This window comes from Strix uralensis, chromosome 5 (genome assembly GCF_047716275.1).
Source record: "Strix uralensis isolate ZFMK-TIS-50842 chromosome 5, bStrUra1, whole genome shotgun sequence".
In the NCBI taxonomy this organism is placed as follows: Eukaryota; Metazoa; Chordata; class Aves; order Strigiformes; family Strigidae; genus Strix; species Strix uralensis.
Window position 1 is genome coordinate 4,997,383 of NC_133976.1, and position 21,794 is coordinate 5,019,176.

The 21,794-nt window shown below is 43.6% G+C and overlaps 2 protein-coding genes across 5 annotated transcripts in view; one reads left to right on the forward strand and one right to left on the reverse strand.

Annotated features, from left to right (window-relative positions):
* The window catches only part of ITIH2 (inter-alpha-trypsin inhibitor heavy chain 2), a 27,534-nt gene extending 17,373 nt beyond the window's left edge, over positions 1-10,161 (forward strand). The window contains exons 14-21 of the mRNA XM_074869719.1: positions 855-994; positions 1,561-1,733; positions 4,089-4,223; positions 6,736-6,849; positions 7,447-7,645; positions 8,302-8,474; positions 9,236-9,347; positions 9,786-10,161. Coding sequence (XP_074725820.1) covers positions 855-994; positions 1,561-1,733; positions 4,089-4,223; positions 6,736-6,849; positions 7,447-7,645; positions 8,302-8,474; positions 9,236-9,347; positions 9,786-9,933 — 1,194 coding nt within the window. The 3' untranslated portion in view covers positions 9,934-10,161. The remainder of the gene's footprint in view (positions 1-854; positions 995-1,560; positions 1,734-4,088; positions 4,224-6,735; positions 6,850-7,446; positions 7,646-8,301; positions 8,475-9,235; positions 9,348-9,785) is intronic.
* The window catches only part of KIN (Kin17 DNA and RNA binding protein), a 20,803-nt gene continuing 8,849 nt past the window's right edge, over positions 9,841-21,794 (reverse strand). For 2 of the 4 annotated variants that reach the window (XM_074869720.1, XM_074869722.1), the window contains 6 exons: positions 18,865-18,988; positions 18,332-18,382; positions 17,570-17,638; positions 16,384-16,483; positions 14,447-14,547; positions 12,066-13,024 (listed from right to left, as the gene is read on the reverse strand). In XM_074869720.1, the coding sequence (XP_074725821.1) occupies positions 12,962-13,024; positions 14,447-14,547; positions 16,384-16,483; positions 17,570-17,638; positions 18,332-18,382; positions 18,865-18,988 (508 nt within the window). In that variant the 3' untranslated portion in view covers positions 12,066-12,961. Of the gene's footprint in view, positions 11,695-12,065; positions 13,025-14,446; positions 14,548-16,383; positions 16,484-17,569; positions 17,639-18,331; positions 18,383-18,864; positions 18,989-21,794 lie in introns of those variants that run through there. The other 2 variants (XR_012629113.1, XM_074869721.1) reach the window with 2 other exon arrangements.

Below are 21,794 nucleotides of genomic sequence, written 5' to 3' on the forward strand. Positions count from 1 at the left end.
GGGGAAGCTCACAGGGGGTTCGTCCAACAATGTTTCACAACAGCTTCAAGTACAGCCACAAATAGTCACTACCTGCATCCTGCAGCCTGCCAGAGGAACTTCCTTCTAATAAATGTACCATACAAAATTCAACTGCAAACCAGACTAAGACTATGGAGTCCTCTTCCATGCCTTTCATGGCTGAACCTCCCACTATTGGGAAGTTCAAACTTGGTGGGTCTACAGTGTGTCAACTCCTAGCACTGTCCTTTTATGCTTTGCCTTGTGGCATGTGTGATGAGGCTTTGCCCATGTTTCAGGGCTGCTCTTCCAGGTGGAGTGGGATGGGGTGGGAATACTACATCTAGATCCTTCTTTCTGAGGAGGAACTGAAACATCCACACTCTTACAGAGCTTAGGAGCTGCCATTTGTTATTTGCTGGAAAAAATCAAGCATGTTGAATATTCTTTCCTGCCAAAACCCAGTGCAGTCCAAGGGCCTGTGGGAGAATGTAGAATTTGGTTCCTGTTCCTCAGTAGGAATTGGATGTGAAAAAGTCTGATGGGGTGATAGCAGAGCTCTGCTAAGAGCCTCTTCTTTTGGCATGAGCTAGCACCCTCTTTGGCTACTGCTGACAGCTCCTTTACCTATTTTAATCCACTGTCACAAAAGTGTGTTTAACAGAAGACCCTCTTGCTACAGCTCCCCTCCTCATGGCAGTCAGGCCAATGGTGCTGGGACTTTCTGATCTAGAAGTGCCCATGGGCAGAGCCAGAGTGGGTCCTTAGTGCCAACCATGCTAAGAGGGGAACTCAAAGCCACCCCATTCTCCTGGCTCATCCTCCATTATCTTTATCTCTCATTGATTGCATAGGCAAATGCAGAGCTCGTCATGGAAACCCTGCGAGATGTTGAAGAACTGGATGGCTTCATGAAGAAAGACAAATACGCAGACCCTGATTTCACTAGGAAGCTGTGGGCTTATCTGACTGTCAATCAGATGCTGGCAGAGAGGTGAGGAGAAATGCAGTCTGTGATGGGAGGGAAGAGAAACCTGAGAGCAATCTGGTTCTCGCTGAGACCACAGCCATAAGGCTGCCCTCAGGGTTTCAAATGGGTAAGGTAAACAAATCCAAATAGGTAGCTGATATCTTCAGACATGTTCCTCCTATTTTTAGCACTCACAGATATCAGGGAATAGAGTTTGGGAGCAGTTAATCAGAGAAATAAGGGTCAAACAGACCTGGCTGTGGGGCTGTGAATGAAATGAATGGGAGATTTGCCTTACGGAGCCTGAGTAAAATCTATGGAGTGATTCAGGATTAATCCCCTCTGAAGCAGAAGGAGATCTTCTGCTGAGACCAGGAGATGGACTGGGCTTCTCTGAGTCCAGGCCAAAGCCCATAGAAGCCAAAAATAGTCTTCTCATGGAGAGTACATTCAGCCCTTTGCAAAGGCCTTCAGCCTTTCCTTCTTGCAACACCTACTAGTTTGTCTCTATGACTGCTCTGTGGAGGACTTGTCATGGCAGCTGCCCTGTAGAGCTGCTAACCGTGCCTTCTGTTTCTTTTTCCACCCAGAAACACAGCCCCCACTGCAGCTTTGAAGAGGAACATCACCAAATCCATCCTACAGATGTCTCTTGACCATCATATTGTTACCCCCTTCACATCCATGCTGATAGAGAACGCCGAAAAGGATGAGATAATGCTGGCAGACCAGCCCAAAGACCCCAGAAGGGGCTGCTGCCCAGGTCAGTGTCTCAGTCTGTCCATTACTCTAGCTCTTATTTTGTTTTCATTCTTCTGTTGGAAGAATGACTGTCTTCATTGTTCACTCCAAGTGTTTGTGCTTATAGGATAACCTTTAGTTTCACTGAAAGCTGACCAAATCTTCAGCCAGTTTGAGAGCATTCTGTTATGCAAGTGCTCTTTGTAGCCACTGGCTTCAGTGTGGACTGAATGTGCCAACATTGCAGTGAAGAGGTTTCCAATAAGCCTACAGTGTCGCAGATTGAACATCTTGCTGGGACAGATATGTCTAGTTCCCTGCACCGCAGCTGTAGAATTGACTAAACTGTATTTTATCACCACTTTCAAGCCTTGGAAGCTTCCTAAGATTGTTATCCATCAGCCACAAGCCCACATGGAATCTGAGCTGTCGTAACAACAGAGTCCCTCGTTAATTAAACTTCCGGATTTAAATCCCTTACTTCAGTACGTGTTCCAAGGTCCTTGTCACGGAAACCTTATGTCCAGCCAAATGAGGCGGGGTTGGCTTGTTCTGGCATGATATGGTAGAGTCAGTCTCAAAGCAATAGCTGTTGGCATTCGTGGGTGTCTCTCATATCCAGAGTCATCCCTGCACAGCCATGGGCTTCCAATGAAACTTAACAGCAGCTATTTTGCGCCCTCACCAGTCAGTGATTTGAAAAAGCACGAACGTCAGGAAAAGGCTGACAGTGCGATGCAATGGAAGTGCTGAAAGTAAAAGATCAAGTCCTTGAACAACTGAGTCTGGTGATTTAAAACCTATTAATAAATGGTAGAGTTTACAATTGATTGTGAAGGAAAGAAGCAACCTACTTTACACCAACGGACAACATCATCCATCTGGCATTTCACACTGGAAGTGCTTGTGACTTTGCTGAAACTCCAAGCACATGTTCTGCATGCTCAGTTCTCATGCTCTTATGTCTGATTCTTATGTCTGTCAGTTGTTATCTTTAGGTTCATTTATTCTTCTTTTCAATTTTGAAGTCTTCAGCTGAGACCCAAGGAGAAATTAAATAGTTGGGTTTTGTACTGTATATTACAACTCTCAACCACCAAACAGTTCAGCACAGAAATAGCATGTATTGCATTGATGTATAATGAACTCATTATACATGGCACCAGTTGACTAATTCAGACCATAATTATCTAGAGTTAGGTGATGCAAAGGTTTTAAGTGATTTAAATACAGGTTCTTGTGTCTTTAAGTTTGATGGAATAGTCAAAACTTAACAGCACTGAAATCAGGGTCGAGGCAGCTGTAGATTTCAGGGAGAGTGGGACATGACTCTTGAACCTTAGCAGAGGACAGAGTTTGTAAAAATAATATCAAGGTAAATCCGTGCTTATGATCATGCAACACACGGGGTGTACTAAAAAGTTTGCATATACAAGGCACAGAATGGGTAATCTGAAATCTGAAAAATCTTTCTCTCTGTCCTTACACAACTCTTATCAGAGCTGCATGGTCTGTCTTTGTAGACAGAGACTGTGTCTTCCACTGAAATCACACACTTTTCAAAGGATTGACTAATTGTTCTTTTATCATGACGAACTTATTGCAAAACCGGACTGTGCATGGGAGAGCTTCTTCATGCATAATAGTCTGTGAAATTAATATGATCCGGAAACTCGGAACTCTGTCCAGTTTCTAGTTCCTTTATTATCTCCACTGACTTCACATATGCCATGTCCCGCTTCAGGTCTTGTCATCTTCAGTCCAACATATTAAACAAACCGAGTTTCATGGATCATTTAAGATCATATTTCTTTATGAACTAAGTGGGAGAGAGAGGACATGTTACTTTCTCCTACCTCCATCATGGCAAAGGCAGAGAGCTCTAGCAGAAGGGCACATGTTAAAGGGTGTTATATTAAATGCTTGCACTTATTTGCAACCTTTATTCATGTGGGTCATCCTAGGGCGTGCAGAAAGAGTCTTACATTTTCTCAGGCACCTCAAACTCAGGACCCAAGCCAGCAAAGCTTTTACCACATGCTAAATTTTTAAAATTCAGCTTTTTATTTGGAAAAACAATTAAGCCTTTGTGTTGGGCACTTTGCTAGTGGGACCTGTTCACATGAATAAGAATTGAAAGTCAGGGTTCATTTTTCACCAATAGCTTATGGTTAGCTCAACTGCCCTGGTAAATCATATTCCTCTGGTGGAGACACCAGAGTAAATCCATCCTAACTTCATTATACTAATCTGTTGTAAATGGTGTTGCTTTATACTGATATAACAACATCAAGCTCTAATCTACTGCATTATTTTAAAAATTACACTATTAAATATGTCAGCACTAGCAAAAACCTAATTATGACTCTTTTAACAGGTACTCTAGGATTAACTCCAAACGCACCTAATAATAACAAAGGTATTCCAGCCTGGGCCAATGTCACAGCTGTACCAGTCAGCTTCATGCCTGAGCAAAGGAGTCCTCCTGTGTCCTCTCTGAGCATAAACAGAGGTAAAAGATATGGTATTTCTCTGCAAAGAAACACCAGACAACACTCATCACCTAATAAACAAATAAAGGCAATATAAACAAAGTTATTGGGCACTTTGGGAATTTCAGCTGCTGTGAAAAGATGCTAAGCCAATAGCAATGGAGTCGTCCATCAGTTGTTCTAATTTTTCTAGTTCAGTTTTCTGAGTTGTAAACACTGTATCTTCATTTAGGGGCTAGTCTGCAAGAGAATAAATCAACCGCTGTGACTTGCTGATGAAGTTACTTCACTGCTGTTGCAGAGGACATCAGTGTGAAAGGTCCTTGATACAGCTCCCGCTGAAGGTCTGAGCGAGGCACAATCACGTGCATCCCAAATCACAGCCACTTCAGGCAAATCTTTGCAAATCCACCTAGCGCCCAAGGATTAAGCTTTTCTTTGTAAAATACCAAGTCATTTTGACTTTGAATAGATGACCCTGTAAAAATAAGCTCTAAATTACAAGCATGAGACTAGTTTAGATCCTAACAGGATGCCAGCAAACCCATCTTCTGCTGTGTGCTTCCCTGAGGCTGAGGCTGCTCACTGAGCTTATATTCAGCTCCTCTGCAGTAACAAAGCTAATGTAAAGTTACTGCCATTGTGAATGACAGATGAATGTTCTGTGGTAGATAAAAATCTCTGAATGCACTGATGACTGACGGATCCTGTTAATGCTTGGGCCTTTGCCATGGTTTAGTGCCTACTTAAACAAACCAGCTCTGAGAACTATCACCTATAAAAGCAGTTTAACTACAATAACTCTGGGAGTGTGCCTGTGTGCAGATGTGTGTATTTATGTACCTATCAAACAAAGAGCTATGAAACTCCTTCTCAGCATGGCTCAAGGCTTAATCTAAGACTTTGGATAGTGAAGAAACTGCTTGGAAAAGAAGGTGAGCAAGGCAAAGTTACCTGTCCAACTTATACATGTATTTTGCACTACAAATTCTTTTTGTACCTGGAGATGTTGATCAGAACAGGCTTTGACATCAAGTTGAGGAGGATCAAGCAGTTGGTGAGAAAAAGGAAAAATAATTGATATTCAAGGCTCTTGATATATTCAAAAGATTCAAGACATTCAAAAGCTCCTTCACCCCTTGAAGGGTGCTTACCCCACTGTTTCCTCTGAAGACATTCCTGGTCAAGGCTTTAGGATTTGTCTAGTGCACAAGAAGAGTTAAAGCTGAGAGAGTTGGGGTCATTCAGGATCCAGGGCCTTCCAGTACTTAAAGGGGGCTACAGGAAAGATGAGAAGGAACTCTATCAGGGAGTGTAGGGATAGGACAAGGGGTAATGGTTTTAAACTGAAAGAGCGTAGATTTAGATTAGATGTAAGGAAGAAATTCTTCCCTGTGAGGGTGGTGAGACACTGGAGCAGATTGCCCAGAGAAGCTGTGGCTGCCCCCTCCCTGGAAGGGTTCAAGGCCAGGTTGGACGGGCTTTGGGTAACCTGGACTAGTGGAAGGTGTCCCTGCCCATGGCAGGGGAGTTGGAACTAGATGGTCTTTGATGTCCCTTCCAACCCAAACCATCCTGTGATTCTGTGATTCTATGAAACGTTGAAGAACACCAGTGAATGAGTGGAAGCTGGCCTGGCTATCCCCATAGGTAATACTAAGTACAGGCATGTCTCTGAATGGTGACAGGAAGATGCCAACCACCACCAAACCATCAGAGCAGGGCATTGCTTTGAACTTCAAGGTGAGAGGGGAGGCAGCTGCCTTCAATCACTAGTGCAGGTGTTTGTCTCCTGTAAGGCCAATTTTAAAAAACATATCACTTTTAGAGGGGCCCAATACTACCCAGGTGTTAAACATACTATGAGAACAAGTCCTGGACTGTATTCCTCAGAGGAGTTGGTAGGCAGGATGTATCTTTACCCAACATCAGTACAGTGGTATGGACTTGTAACGTGTCTGAGATCTTCTTAGTTTGAGAGAGTGATGTACTGGGAGCATGTCACTTCTAGAAATAGGTAACAGCTGAGCATGGGGGGTGGATATCAGCTTTGAACAGAGGTGTCATACAAGTCCTGCTTTCCGTGCCTTAGGTTCTTTCCTGGATCTAGGCCTCAAAAGATGTGTCTCTGTCTGTCTGGTATCCTTGGGCTCACTGGAAGAGTGGCTTCCGTCATAAAGAAACGAAGCTTGGCTTCTAGAACTCCAGGTTGAGCCTATGGCAGCCTAGTGTGCAGCTGACCAGTTAAAGCAGAAGTTCACTGCACTTGGTGGTGCTCCTCAAGCCAATAATGTCATGTCCTTTCCTTAAACAGGGGAAGTATATGAGGAGAAAGTGTCTGAGGGGCTGTTGTGAGGAGCATCTGAGAACTTCCTTAGCTACGGCAGGGGTGGTAAGGGCTGTCATCCTACTTTCAGAAGTCCCGAAAAGTGCTTCAAAATCCTCCAAGGAAAGTGTCTCAGTCTTTGTGTCCCTAACCTCTAGGGCAGGAACTGGCCTGCTTCTCACATCTGTTTCTTTTCTATATTTCAGTTGACAATGACCCACATTTCATCATATACCTGCCCAAGAGCCAAAGGAACATCTGCTTCAATATCAACTCAGATCCTGGAAAGATCCTAAACTTGGTTTCTGATCCTGGTACTGGTAAGGGAATAAAACATGCTTTACTTTACAGAATGCTTTTCTTCTCTCAGGACTGAAAGATGCTCAGAGGGATCAGGGGAAATGCGTAGAGGGAGGACTGTGTGCTAAACAGGAGTGTGGCCAGCAAGTTGAGGGAAGTGGTTATTTCCCTCCACATCTGGAGTACTTGCCCAGTTTGAGGCTTGCCAGTACAAGAAAGATGGTGACAAACTGGATCAAATTCAGTGGTGGCCACCAAGATGATTATGGGGCTGGAGCACAGGACATAGTGGGTGAGGCTGAGACAGCTGAGCTTGGTCAATCTTAAGAAAAAAGACCCACAGTGAATCTTGTGGCTGTCTACAACCACCTAATCAGAAGGTAAAGATGGAGCCTGACACATCTCCAAGATGCATAGGTAAAAGACAAGAGGCAACAGAAATGAGTTGCAACGGGTGAAATTCAGAGTAGGAGTGAGTTATTAGGAAAAACTTTTTCACTGCGAAGATGGTTACATGTTTCTGCTGATCCCATGGTACTTCCTGCTGTGGTCAGAACCCCAAGTCTCTAGGTGGTGCTCCAAGATTTAGGTAACATGTGCTTCTCTGCTTTTAACAGGAGTTGTGGTCAACGGGCAGCTTGTTGGGGCCAAGAAAACAGAGAATAAGAAACTCAATACATACTTTGGCAAAATTGGGTTTTATTTCAAAAACAAAGGCCTGAAAGTGGAGATCACCACAGAAACAATAACGCTGAAAGATGGATCTTATGGCATCACACTGACCTGGTCTGACACGGGGCACATCATTCGGAAACAGTAAGTTGCTGAGCATTTGTTGTCTGTCCTGTGGAAACCGTTTGCGACACAGCATTGGGCTGACCCAGCTACGGGTGGGATCCCTGTCACGGGATGCCTACATGTGGGCACATGAATCTTAGACGTCTGAGATCGCCTTGTAGTTGATAGAATTAGGCAGCAGGGACAAGAGAGCAATTCAGTTGACCAGAAACAAGTAGGAAGAGCTGAATTCTTCTCCTTACTGCTGACTGCATTAGCCAATACCAGGATTCAGCTGCCTAAAGACAAACACCTAATGTATTTGAGGTGCCTTCAGGGTTTCTGACATGATGGGAGACACAACTCACAACATCCAGGAGACCTTCACCTGCAGCACTAGACAATGTGATTTAAGCAATAGGATCCCTTCCAAAATCTCCATTCATTGTAGCAAGAGCTTAAATTTGTAGGGCAAGATTTGGAACTTGAACATGAGCATGAAGTGTCTGTCCTATCAGGCACTGTCCTGGCAGACCTCTGGGTACCACTCCCAAGGCTGTAGGTTTCTGATGGATCCTCTGTCATATCTGCCAGGCCCCTGTGGTTGTTCTGGATGCCCAAAAGCATCTCAAGGGGCCAGAAAGCTTATGTGTGAGCAGCTGAACTGAGCCCTTCCTTTGGTTCATCTCTGCTAGGCTTCTCATATCTGTGAAGAAAGAAAGCAACGTTACTATCACTGTGGGTGAGGAGATGTCCTTCATGGTTTTGCTGCACCGTGTGTGGAAGAATCACCCAGTTAATGTTGACTTCCTGGGAATCTACATTCCCCCTGAAAACCAGTTCTCTCCTGAAGCCCATGGGCTGATAGGTAAGGGCTGAGGGTCGGTCAGTGGGAATGGTGAGGAACCACAAAGGGTTTTAGCTAGATCTTTGAGTGAATTAGTTGGTGTCAGTGTCCTGATGGGGAAGGTGTGAAAATTGCTCTAACAGAAAATGGGGGAGATTCCTCTAATGTCCTGGAAACCCCAAGGACATTGTAGAACATCAGGGTCAACGAGATTTTTCCTCATCCCAGCTGGGGAGGGTGTCTTCAAAACAGACCTGACTAGACTTGGCGACACTGTGATGGGGCTTTCCCGGCCTGGCTAATCTGCTGTGAGTTGAAAGCAAAAAAATTAAAACCACCCCCTCAAAACTTCTTTCTGAGAAGACTTCTGTGCAAATGTTTGTAATTCAGCCCTCCCCTGAACGACAGCCCTTTTCTGGCAACGGTATAAAACAAAACCAAGGGCTCAGTTCATACGGAAAATCAGCTCTCCAAGCCCTGGACCCGCCCAAGGCTCCTTTTAAGATGTAGGAATCCTGAGCAGCAGAGGTTGTTTTCCCAAATACTCTTTGCAGCTCCAGTCTTCTTTCTTAGAATAAGCTTGCTGGCGCAAAAGCAGAGCTTTTTACTCTCCCAGTGTGGGTGATCTGATAGCGCTGGAGACACGGTGCCCTGTGATCCACGCAGGAGTGGTTTGCCAGCTGCAGCTAGTTTGATTTTCCAGAAGTGCCCAGAAGCAGCAGCTTACATGAGTGCCTCAAAGGTTAGGACATGCAAAGAGTTTTAAACCTCTCTTTGATCAGGTCAGTTTGCGTCTGAACCAGAAGTGTATATCCACCACCAAAGACCTGGGCAAGATCCAGGGAAACCACAAGCCACCATGGAAGTGAAAGGCAACAAGCTCACTGTTACCAGGTAGGAATGAAGTGCTTTACTGCTCTCTTTCTAAATCTGACTTCTTTCTAATGACGTCAATGACTGCAGGCTGATTGGATCTTGGGGAAAAAAACCCTGTTTTCTCTCTGCTAATAACGTGGTTTTAGCAGTTGGCAAAACATTTGGGACAAGTTGGGTTCTTTCATATTTGTGCATGAACAATTCTGGCCGTACAGCTGCCCAGCATCTGACCTTGGACAGGCCACGTAGAACTGCCTGGAACCCCCACAAAAGGGCCCCCGAGGTCATAGAACTGTAAAATTAATTGCTTTTTGTGGTTGTTTCCACTTTCTGCTGGTGGAAGACACCTGTCTCAGCACTGCGGCAGAGCAGCGCCATGAACGAGCAGGATGATCAGTGTCTTCCTGTCTACGTGTCATGGGGTGAGTTTCATTTCGGGTGGCCTCTCCCTCACAGGGGATTGCAGAAGGACTACAGGACAGACCGCGTGCTCGGGACTGACGTGCAGTGCTGGTTTGTGCACAACAGCGGGAAGGGTTTCATAGACGGCCACTACAAGGATTACCTCGTCCCCCACCTGTACAGCTTTCTGAAGAAACCCTGAATGCTCCAACACAAAACCAGTTTATTACAAAAAATTCTTATCTGCTCCTTCACGCCCAAACAACTCTTCTGAACAGCAGCTGTCAGCCTAGCAAGCCCGATCAGCTGAAGGCGACTTCACCACCATTTGCTTTATAAATGATCAGTGTTTCAAAGCGATGTAACTAACTCCCTTTTCTGTTAAAAAATGAAATCTGTAATAAAGTAACCTGCTGGGTTGTAGTAGGTATCTTGCTCTTGCCATGTCTGATTTAGTGGATATTAAACCCCATTAAAAATTTCAACTGTTTTGTAATATACATTTCATAGACTTGTAGCAGCATTGTGGCTCCTGCAGTGTGGGTAACACACACAACCAGATTTAATACTTACACCTTCGCTTCTTCAGACTGCTGGGAAAATGTAAATTGTGCACTGCTGGACTGGGCAAAAAGGAGGATATGCATTAGATACGAAAGAAATTTAACAGAAAAGGAACATGGGCTCTGCAGTGGGTATCATGAGGAGTCTCCAGTCTTTAAGGATGGGTTAACCAGTGGCAAGGAATGTTCTTGAAATAACTGACGCTGCCATACTGCAGGAAAATTACTTACATGACTCTTAAGACAACCTCCAGCCTATTTTTTGTGAAAATTTCAACATCACAGTGGAGTTCACACACAGATACAAATCTGGGAGAGCAGGAAACAGACTATATAGAAGTCACCATCAATACTAAAAGCTTCCCTTCCAGTGGGATTAGCTTCCAAAAGATACCTTGCTCTTCCAGAGTATTCAGCAATGAGTGAGATCAGTAGTGAAACAAATATACACGTGTATGTACTTTGAGCCAGATTTAAAACTCTGCTTTCCAGCAACCTTAGGAAAAAACTGTTGGCCAGATTCTTCTCAGCCACCCTAATCTAGAAAGGGGACTCAAGTAATCTACTTGCCCTTCTGAACTTCAGTTTCCTTCACTTATGAACTAAAGGCTGGTAGATGATCTTTCTCACAGCTGTAGTGTCAGGAATGAGAGGATCAATTAAGTGTCTCTTCAAAGTAACTCTCGAAGCGTAAGCAACTTCCCTACAAACCATTTATTGCTTCTTTGAACTCATTTATTAGCTTTGGCCCCTGCAACATCCTGCAGCAGCGAGTTCCCCAGTTTAACCAGGCTCTGTGTGGGGGGAGGAAAAACCTGTTGAGTGTGGTTTTAAATCCCCAAATCAGTAATTCCACTGTCTGTTTCCTTGCTTGTATGTGAATACAAGCAGTGAATAATCGTTCTCTGGTCTTCTCCACACCATTTGTAGCTTAACATGACTATTATATTTACTCTCTCTATATTTTATATGATATATAATTAATAATACTATTAATATACGCTATTAATAATATTATATATATATATTATTCTCACTCCGGAACATTAAGCATAATTATTTTCAGTGATACCGAAGCTGTCTGTTCACTTATCCTCACTACTCTCCTACATAGCTCTTCTCATCTGTACCCATTCTTTGAGTAAGGGCAGAGCCGTTTACACAATCCACGCTGCACAAAGAGCCTGAATTTACAGACCAGTGTGTCCTCTGCCTCCAGTTCCCTTCCTCCCACTTCTCCACTCTTTAGATACCGCATTACTGCTTGACTCTGCCTTGCGTTCATGTCCGGGATTCCTGGAAAGCCATTTGATGTCCTGTGTGAGGTTATTTCAGGCTACTCCAGGCAGCAGCTGTTTCACTACGGCTCTGCAGTCTTTCAGTTTTCCTGCAGGGGTCCCCTGGAAACCACAAATCAACGAGACAGTGACCCTCTGCGCCAAGGAAAGGGACAAGGAACTCTGACTTGAACTTTTAAACTTTTAAAAGCGCATCCTGCGCTTCGGCCCACAGCTAAGATCTCCTCTGAAGGGTGTGGGGGAGATTGGTTTTCTTCCACAGACACACAGCCTAGCCAGGCGCAGACTGGACCATCAGGTGATGGTTTGTGTTTTGCCTGGGACAACTTGGCATCTTTGGGGTTTGTTTTTTTTTTTTTTTTTTTTTACACAACCAAGGCAGTGCACCAGCTGGGCACCTTACTGTGCTCTGCGGTAGATGTAACCAACAGACACCTCACGCGTTTAAAAGACTGATAAGAAATACACTGACCTAAGAAAAGTTTATGTTTATTCCTGAACTGCCTCAGAAATTAAACGTTGTACAAAATGTGACATTTTTAAAAAAATAAAAAAATAATGTTACATCATTTAGCACAAGGAAGGTTGCTCGTGTAGCAGAGCAACAATGGAAGCACGAACAAAGGAAAAGGCTCCGGAAAACCAAAACTGTGATCACCAATTTGTATCTGCACACACATTGGCTGGCACCTCAGAAACCCCATGAGTAACACCCATCTGAAGATAAATTGCATATTAGTATTATTAGGAATTCTGATGAACAAGATGATGGAGGAGTGATGACTTGGATTCTAGAATCTCCGATGTGCTAACCAACAATCAGTTGGTGACAGCACGTAATAAATCAGACCATTCTTACAACACCCAGGAAAATAATCCCTTGCAGCACTGTTACCTTCCTGCTATTCTCTTAATCCCTTCCCCTTGTTCCTGCAGCCAGCACTCCATTTTGCCTGCAGATGGAGAAGTGTGTTGTTTGGACTCCACTGGCGCTGACACACACACTGCCTGCCTCAAGCGGCTATTTGTAGGTAATTCCCTCTCTTACGGAACTGCTAACATACTTCAGTAAATAAAATACTCCAGCTTGCAGCTATCTGCTATATTTTACAAAAGGAAATTGAACCAAATATTATAACTTTGATATAGAATCAGATGAAATATTTCCAATGATAAGATTTCCACAAACACGTTCTGTATAGCGATCTTTAAATAAATCCAGTTTGCTTGTGGTTAATTTCTATATACATTATAAATACATACACACGCACAATTAAAACCCTGACATGGTAGAGTCTTGTGTCTGCCTGCAAGATGCCAGAAAGATGTTTTTGGGAACCAAACTCTTCTCTGATCCACAATTAGCGCCTCAGGCGAGTTTGGAAATGTCTTCGTATTGGATATCTTCAACTCGTCGTCCTTTCAAAGGTCCCTGGAGTAGAAGAAATAAGATCAAAATATAAACTTGTTTGTTGAATTCCCAATAGGGAGCTTAACGTAAAGGGGCTGTATAAAATCTCACCGAATTTAGACATTTTTCAAGAAGCACAACCAAAGCGAATAGCACTGGAAATCACAAGCATTAGCATTTTTACTCAGTGCTGCACACTGTAAAAGCATGACGACTACTTTTGTGTTTAAGTGCTCTGTCCCAAAGCCACATATAACTGCACGTGGGAGGCTGTACAGGGCACAACACATCCAAAAAACTGCAGGTTTGGGATTTGCTTACGACACAATGTTTTCTGTTTTGTTATATTCAACCTGACCAAAGGATGTGACAGGGCCAACACTGTCCCAGGAATCTTTTTCACTTTCAGGACATTTTTGTGTTAGTTAAAGTCCTTGCAATTTTGGGGCAAACATAAGAGCTGTTTTGAATTAATTCACTGTGAACTTATAAGTAGTAAAAGATTAAATTTTAAATACAAAAATCCTGGTCACCCTACAATCAGTAAGAAAATGCTCACAGACTTCACTGGTTTCTAGGAGTAGTTGCATCCATTTTTAATTTATAAACTCATAGTTCATGCAGGAAGGGGAAATCTTAACACCTACAAGCATCAGAACTACAGAAAAACTACTCTTGCTTTCCAAGACTAGCATTATCATAATCCTTAGCTCCAACCAACGCTCCTTCTGTGGTTAGGACATCTGCACAGTCTCTTCTCAAGCAAATTGTCCAGAATCCAATATGGACTGAGTTTCTGCAGCCCTTCTTTGAATGGGATCCTAATGGGGGTCTCTCTCCTGCAAGCTGTGTTTAAGAAATCTGACTTTGAGCCAATATTCTCTCTGCCATACCAGTGAGTTTAAAGATTGGTTTTGCAGAGAGCAAAGAAGTAGCCACACAACAGACATGACAACATGGCCTAATTTTAGCCCAGAGAAAGGTGGTATGTTAAAAACAAAATGAACAAACAACCATAATTGTTAACCATGAACAAGACACAGATAAGCACATAAAGCCCCACGTTCAGTCTGGAAAAGACAGGAGAAAATTCACCTCCTTGCATATTTCACATTTTTTACCTTCCCACAAAACAGTACAACAGCCACATTCAAAATAAACATACAAAATATTTTGCAAGTCTCTTTCAAGTTCAAAACTTGCTAAATTCAGCATCCTGGCATCTTTTTAAAGGCAAACAGCAGAGCATTAGTCTGCAATGGGGAATATGTGGCTGTTTTCCTACTGGTTGGAAACAGGCAGGGGGTGACCACAGCATTTTGCACACCATAAATCCCACCTGTAAGACAGGATTAATGATACCATCTGTCTTTGTGAAAGCTCTCCAACATACAGATGAAAAGTGTGCTACGCAAACGAGATCCTGCAGCGTCTGATACTTACAGAGTCGATGATTATTGTCGCTGAAAACCTCTTTTCATTGATAGATTCCAAGATGCCTTCATTCCCCCTGTAACCACCATTTAACACCATCACTTTCTTGCCTGAAATGAGAAATAGGAAAACGGTTACACAACAGGGCTCCCAACTTCTTTTGATGGAGTTGTGTTCTACTCCACTGACAGCTGAAGGACAGGTTTCTCCCAGGAGCTCCAGCAAGCAGCGCCCAGCTCTGCCTTACAGCCTGCCCATTTCCAAAGCACACCTACATTTACTGCTCCAGGCTACGCTGATACTATGGGCAGAAACCACTGAAACTACATCACGGAAAGAATCACAGAATCACAGGATGGTTTGGGTCAGAAGGGACAGTAAAGACCATCTAGTCCCAACCCCCCTGCCATAAGCAGGGACACCTTCCACCAGCCCAGGTTGCCCAAAGTCCCGTCCAACCTGGCCTTGAACCCTTCCAGGGAGGGGGCAGCCACAGCTTCTCTGGGCAACCTCTGCCAGTGTCTCATCACCCTCACGGTAAAGAATTTCTTCCTTACATCTAATCTAAATCTACTCTTTTTCAGTTTAAAATCATTACCCCTCATCCTATCACTACAAGCTCGTGTAAAAAGTCCCTCCCCATCTTTCCCTTTAAGTACTGGAAGGTGCTATAAGGTCTCCCCGGAGCCTTCTCTTCTCCAGCTGAACACCCCCAACTCTCTCAGACTGTCCTCACAGGGGAGGCGCTCCACCCCCTGATCATCTTTGTGGCCTCCTCTGGACCCATTCAAGCAGGTCCGTGTCCTGATGTTGGTGCCCCCAGAGCTGGATGCAATAATCCAGGTAGGGTCCCACAAGGGTGGAGCAGAGGGGGAGAATCACCCCCCTCAACCTGCTGGCCACACTCCTCTTGATGCAGCCCAGATTACAGTCAGCTTTCTGGGCTACGAGCACACATTGCTGGCTCATAGTTTTCCATCCACTAATATCCCCAAGTCCTTCTCTGCAGGGCTGCTCTCAATCCACTCATCGCCCAGCCTCTATCTGTGTTTGGGATTGCCCCAACCCATGTGCAGGACCTTGCACTTGGCCTTGTTGAACTGCATGAGGTTTGCACAGGCCCACCTCTGCAGCCTGTCAAGGCTTGAGAGGAAGATGCCAAAGCTGTTTCTCCCACGTCCCATTCCGTGTACTAATGGCTCAGTGTACCTCCTTTTTGCCTTGTCTCACACAGGCAGTCCCTCCGGACATCAATCCTAGTGCAAGGGTGGGCAGAGCTCACCTGCAAGTGCCATTATGTTAAAGAGCTCTCACGGACACCATCAATGAGCTCTTCACCAGCTGCAGAAATGCAGAATGCGGCAGGTCTGGTGAAGAATCTGTGAATCCTGAAACCCTACACCCTGTTTCCCCCTACGCTGACATTGTTCTGCTCATTGCTACCCTGACTGTTCCCTGAAATACTGATCAGATGTTACACACAGACATTAGTGTGTACCAGCCAAAGAAATGCCAGCGAACCAAACAGAAGATGAGGTAAGCTTTGCCAAGTGCCCACAGTTATTTGAGGCATTACTCTGGAGGGAAGGTACAGGATAAACATGACCAAGAGCTCTGTAGGGCTCCCAGAGATGTTTCCTGGCAGCTGAAGGTGCTTTCATCTCATCAAATGAACTGATTCCTAAAGCACTTCTGTCTTCTCAGAAAACAATCTAATTCTTACGAGAAGGGACTGTGAAGACTCAAAGCAGAAGCAATGTAGTAATTCCCTAGAAAGTAACCAGAGGATATTTGGTAAATGATCAGAGTAGCTTATGAAATGTTGTCCCAAGAGCAAGATGGCTCTTGTTCTGGTACTTTCAAGTGGATGAATGATTGTTTAAAAGAACTGAAACGTTAAGTTTTGCAGTGACAGCTAAGCTGAAAAATGAACAGAACAGCTATACCTGGTGCGGGTATTACAGTTTCCAGATGTGTCTGATCAAGCTTCAGTTTGTCTCCAGAATCAATCATCTTCACAACTGCTGTGTATTTGTCAATCACTTCCTGTTGTGAAAGGCAGAGGCCAATCAGAAAAATAAAAAAAAAATTTCTGTAAATTTACATTTCAGAATCAACAAACTCGGGACCATGAGTCTGCACTTCTACATTTTCAAAAGCAGCAAGAACTTTTGAACTGTCCTAAAGGCATCCAGCTTTCACAAGGTGCTGACTGGCCCCACTCTGAAGTTAAGGCTAGATTAAAAGGGCTCCCCTTGAACATCAGTGACTGGTCTAACTGACCACTATTTTTGTCAGCCTTGTCTGAAGGTTTTGTCAACCTTTGGGTCAGCTATCTTAGCTATTCTCTCAAAGACAAAGAGTAAATTAGAGGCTTCTTTCCTCACATGAGGCTAAGCTGGCTGGAAGCCACACAGTAACAACTGGGATACTACCCCTCAATGAGGAGAAATGTCACTGATCATCTCTGTGCCTAGCACAAACCATGTCAACCTCTCACATTCACAGCTCAATGGAAGTCAGCACTGCGACTCATCAACCCTCCAGATGTCTATCAAAAAAAAGCTGTGATTTTTCACCTCTATACACTCTTGTCGATCATGCAAAATGCACCTGGGTGTCGTCTTTGGCACTTTTGCCAGAGACTGTTGAGCCTTGGACTACGTAGTACAACATCATTTCACTGGCAGTGGCTAAAAGCAAGCACTTCCAAACAACAGAGCGAGGCTTACAGCTTGAAGATTTTGTATGCAAATGGGATCTCGTTCAAAGGCAGGCTGCTGCTTAAGCATCAGTGCAAAACTGACTAGTCTGAGATTAAAACACAACTGCACTGCTCTTGGTCATATCACATTGACAAAGTGACTATTCTCTAAGATGGATGTGTTAATAGGGACGAAATATGCAGGACGAAACAGTGCTTAAAGAAGGATCACTGAATAAATGACATTAAACCAATGCAGAGATTCACCCCCTGCCCAGATCAACTCCCAGTACAGTCAAGGGGACGTTTCAGACCCTGTCAGTGTTGACTTAAGGCTGAACAACTTGCACAATGAAACTAAATTTCAGAAGTCATCTAATACCAGAAAAGTCTAACCAATGCCACATGCTTCCATTTGCACACCTTACCTTAACAACTGCCTTCTTCTTGTGATATTTCTCTCCAAGCTTTTTTGTTACAATTTTCACAATGATTTCCTGGAAGATTTGAAAGGAGGAAAAAAATAAAAAGCCACAAACAACTACACAACCTAAACTAATTGCACATTCAGGTCACTCCGACTCCAACCACAGACTGTACAGCACAGCACAGGAAGCAACGATAGTAAAGACTCAGCTTTTAGGAACTTGTCTTCATCCTCAAATTATTGCCTCGAAGTAGCATTTCTCAAGACATTTTTTTTGTTTTATAAATACAGTTAAACTGGAATTCAGGATACAATGTGCCAGCCCACAATGGGTCAACAAGGGCAGGACTCCTTGATCTAGAAGTCCAGTGAAAAAGTAGAAGCAGAGGTGAGGTCTCTCAGCTCAAAGGCTGATGTTGACTTCTACACCTCTGTGCGAGTCAACTGCTATGCAGAAAGAAGATGGCTGTAAGCAATATCATGATTTAAACATGATCTGTAGAAACTCACAGTACCAACTCTTTAATTAAAGAATTCCACCCCATCTCAGATCAGGCATACGATGCTTCAGACTGCAGACCATGCTCAACCACAAGAGTAACTCCTCACAGATACTGCAGTGTTTCACATTTGGCAGCTTGGAAAAATAAGAGTGAATTTACTTTGGAATCTGCTTTTGGATCTTTACACAAATCAACAGCGGCTTTGGAGATGCAGAATTGGTTGTGTTTGGTATAATAATAATAATTTTTAAGACACTTACAGGCTGCAACCAGTAGTCTCTTCGAGATGTTCTTTTCTTCTCCTCTTCAAGCTACAGAACAACAACAAATAATGACCATTAACTTTCACTTTTTACTGCAGCTTTCCCATGCCTCTGAAAAGCTGAAGCAATTCTCCAGGCCCACATCAATTGGGGAATAAAAAACAAAAAAACCCCCTAAGGGTAAGTCAGTCTATGCTTGCTGCATAAAAATCAATTTCATGAGATCCAGCAATCCATGATAAAATGATGGAGATTTATATCTGTTTTTGTCAAGTGTTTCTAGATATTTTCTCCTCTTCCAAAATCTGTATTCCTTTACATCCAGCATCTCAGTCGTCTGGGGAACAGGCACAGATGAGCATCAGAAACCAGTTTTAATGGGGAATTGAAATCATTTTGCCTGATAAGATACGAAAGTCTGAATTCCACATGAACTGAAGATCTGAGGTCACTTCAAAGAGACACCCTGGTAAAGTGGACATTGCCATAGGCATGGGGTTACAAAGACACAGATCCTGCATGATTATTACCTCCATAATCTCATCCAGTGCAGACTTCTTCTTCTTCTCTTTGGACTGACCAGAGCTATGAGCTGATTCTTTTCTTTTAACTGCCCCTTCCACCACCTTCAGTGCATTTGGTCCAAGGACACTGCTGGAAGAGTAAGATGGTGTTTTCACAGCAGACCTGACATTGTTTTCTCTACTAAGATGCATTTGAAGAACTGGCTGTGCAAAAACACCTGCTGACCTATTTAATTTCAGTTGTGCAAGTCACCTTCCAGACCCTGCACACCTCCTTCTCTAGGACTGCATTTGGCAGCTAGAACTGATCTCCTTGAGGTGTAAACTCCATGTCTGCTGATGTTTGCAGAACAAAAACAACCTAACGACCAGTTCACCAGTGCAAAAGCAAAGAGTTGATCAGGGACTTGAGTTCAATGGAGAAGACAAATGCGGGTCTGCAAATAAAGCTTTCAAATTCAAAAGGACAAACTTGTGGCTTTAGAGAAGCCACCTGGACACAGCAACTCTCAATCATGGTAGACACCTAGAACTGCTTCCAGACAGAGATACTTAACCTATCTGTCAGAGGGAGAAAACACATGGGAATCTGTAGAAAAGGGATCCACACCCAGAAGAGAAACACCATCTTCACAATCACATTCAAAATAGGCAAACAGCCCATGAGTTATTGAAAGAAAAGAGCAATCAGCACAAAAAGTTACATCTCAGGGATCAGGAAACATCTAGGTAAAGCGAGAACTGCCTAAAGGCAGCTTGAGTTAAGCCGTTTTTATAAAAGACATTTGAATGCAGTAAAAAAAATGTAGGTGTTCTCTCATCCCAAGAGATGAAGGCGGCTGCTGTGAGGCGGACAGTAAGGTAACACTAATACAGCCTTACAACAAATTGCATGTTCTGCCTGCGGTGAGGATGTTGGATATACTTGCGAAGGAAAGATAGGTAATAGGAATGAATATACAGAAATAGCAGTAGAAGCAAAACTGAGAGAAAAGTGGTATTTCAGAAGAAGTCTGGATAATCTCCATAGCAGAGTTCTAGAAGAAATAGCACATTAAAACACAAATCAAACAGCAAGTACTTAAAACATCTCATAAAGGGTAACATACAATTAAAACATAACAACTGCACTGGCTACATTTAAGAAGCAAAACATATCGAGCTGTAAGGTTACTGAAGGATTGCTGGGTGTCAATATTAAAACAAATCTTATTGAATATATTCCTTACAGACCCTGAGACAAAGAGTGGGACCACCAACGCCGTTCAGATGTGTCATCAATATGGAGGACACAAGAAAGAACTGGACACCAGAAGGGACTGGTTTACCTTGAAAACCATGTTTTAAAAAACACAAAGATCAACAGCACATTATGCAAGCTCACATACTTTGGAAAAGTTTACTCTGATTACCTTCTATCTACTGGGAGCTGTTTAAGAACAACAAAAGCAGAAAGGGGTCTGGCTATAATCACAGATGACAGCTACCAGTGTGGACCAGTCATGAAAGAGTCAAATGCAATCCTAGGAAGCATCAAGACAGACAAACATTAGTGCCTTGTATAAGCCACGGTGATGTTTCATTTGCAGCATGCACAAATTCAATCAGCTCTCCTCTTCAAGATTAGCTGAAACTGGAACAAGGACAAGGAAGGGATATTCAGCAGATTGGGGAAACTGGGAGAGGAGGCAAGCACCATGCAGGCCTGCTTGTAAAGCACAGTGAAGGCTGAGAGGCTAAAACTGTTCTCTGCAAATACACTGTCTGCGAAAGCAAACACCAGAGAGAAAAAGAACTATTTATGTTAAACGCCCGTACCAATGTGAGAGCAACTGGTATAAACTGGCCAAGGACTACATTTACCTGGGAAATTACAGACAAGGTCCTAACCATGAGAGCAAACAGGGTCCTGAAGGATCTTCTCTTGGGATTATAGGGCTGGGGAGACCCTAACTGTGTACAGTGGACACTGATCAGTGCGCAGAGTTGCAGTACTACAGACAGGAGTCAGTAACCTTGATAGCAGCTTCTGCTCATTCCTTCATTAGAAGTAATTCTAATCTTACTTGCCCACTGAGTGAGTTAAGCAGGGATTTGAGGATGCAAGTTCTTGAGGAACAGAAGTAAGCCCAGGGCTCCCAGTTTGCTGAAGGGCAGTCAGCATCAGAAGCCGTGCCCACAGCAGTGGTGGTGACTCCCAGTTTCACAGCAGCCACGCGGATGTTCAAGGGAAGGCACACCTACCCTCTCACTGCCCTTCTCAGCAAGGCTCCAACGCCATCTCTGTACCCAACCACCAGTATCCCCACGCACTCAAAACTCTGCCATCCACTACCTACGATCTCCTGGTCCTATTTCTGCGCCCTGCTCCGGTAATACAAGTGCTAGGTTTCTGTAGCTTGTGCTGTGAGCACAGAAAGTGGGAAGGCAGGAAGCCCCACCGCACGCTGGGCTGGGGTACTGGACATCAGGCTGAACAAAACTGATCCTCAGTAACAGCCAACAGCTGCAGGACACGCCTCTACGCTCACACAGAGAAGCAGTTTCCATATACGACACTGAAGTGATTTCTGTATCATCCAGTGACATATAAACCACAGTCCAGCCACTTTACCATGAAATGGGTATCCTAATTTTGCTGCTACACTACCATTACAGAGTTTACAGACAAGTATCTCTCATATGCTACGAAAAAAATATACTACTTGATACATGATTTCACATTCAGCCAAATTTTAGCAAGTACCTTAAGTATTCCTCACTGAAACTATTCAATTGAGCATCTGAATTAAGTTTCAGACTCATCTGAAGCACAACTCAACACTTAGGGATAATTTACAAGTTTTCCTCAAAGCCTGAAATCTGTATCTATTATTGCAAAGAAGTACTTTATTGTCTCATTTTCTCCCTGGCATATCTCCCATCAGATACCTTAT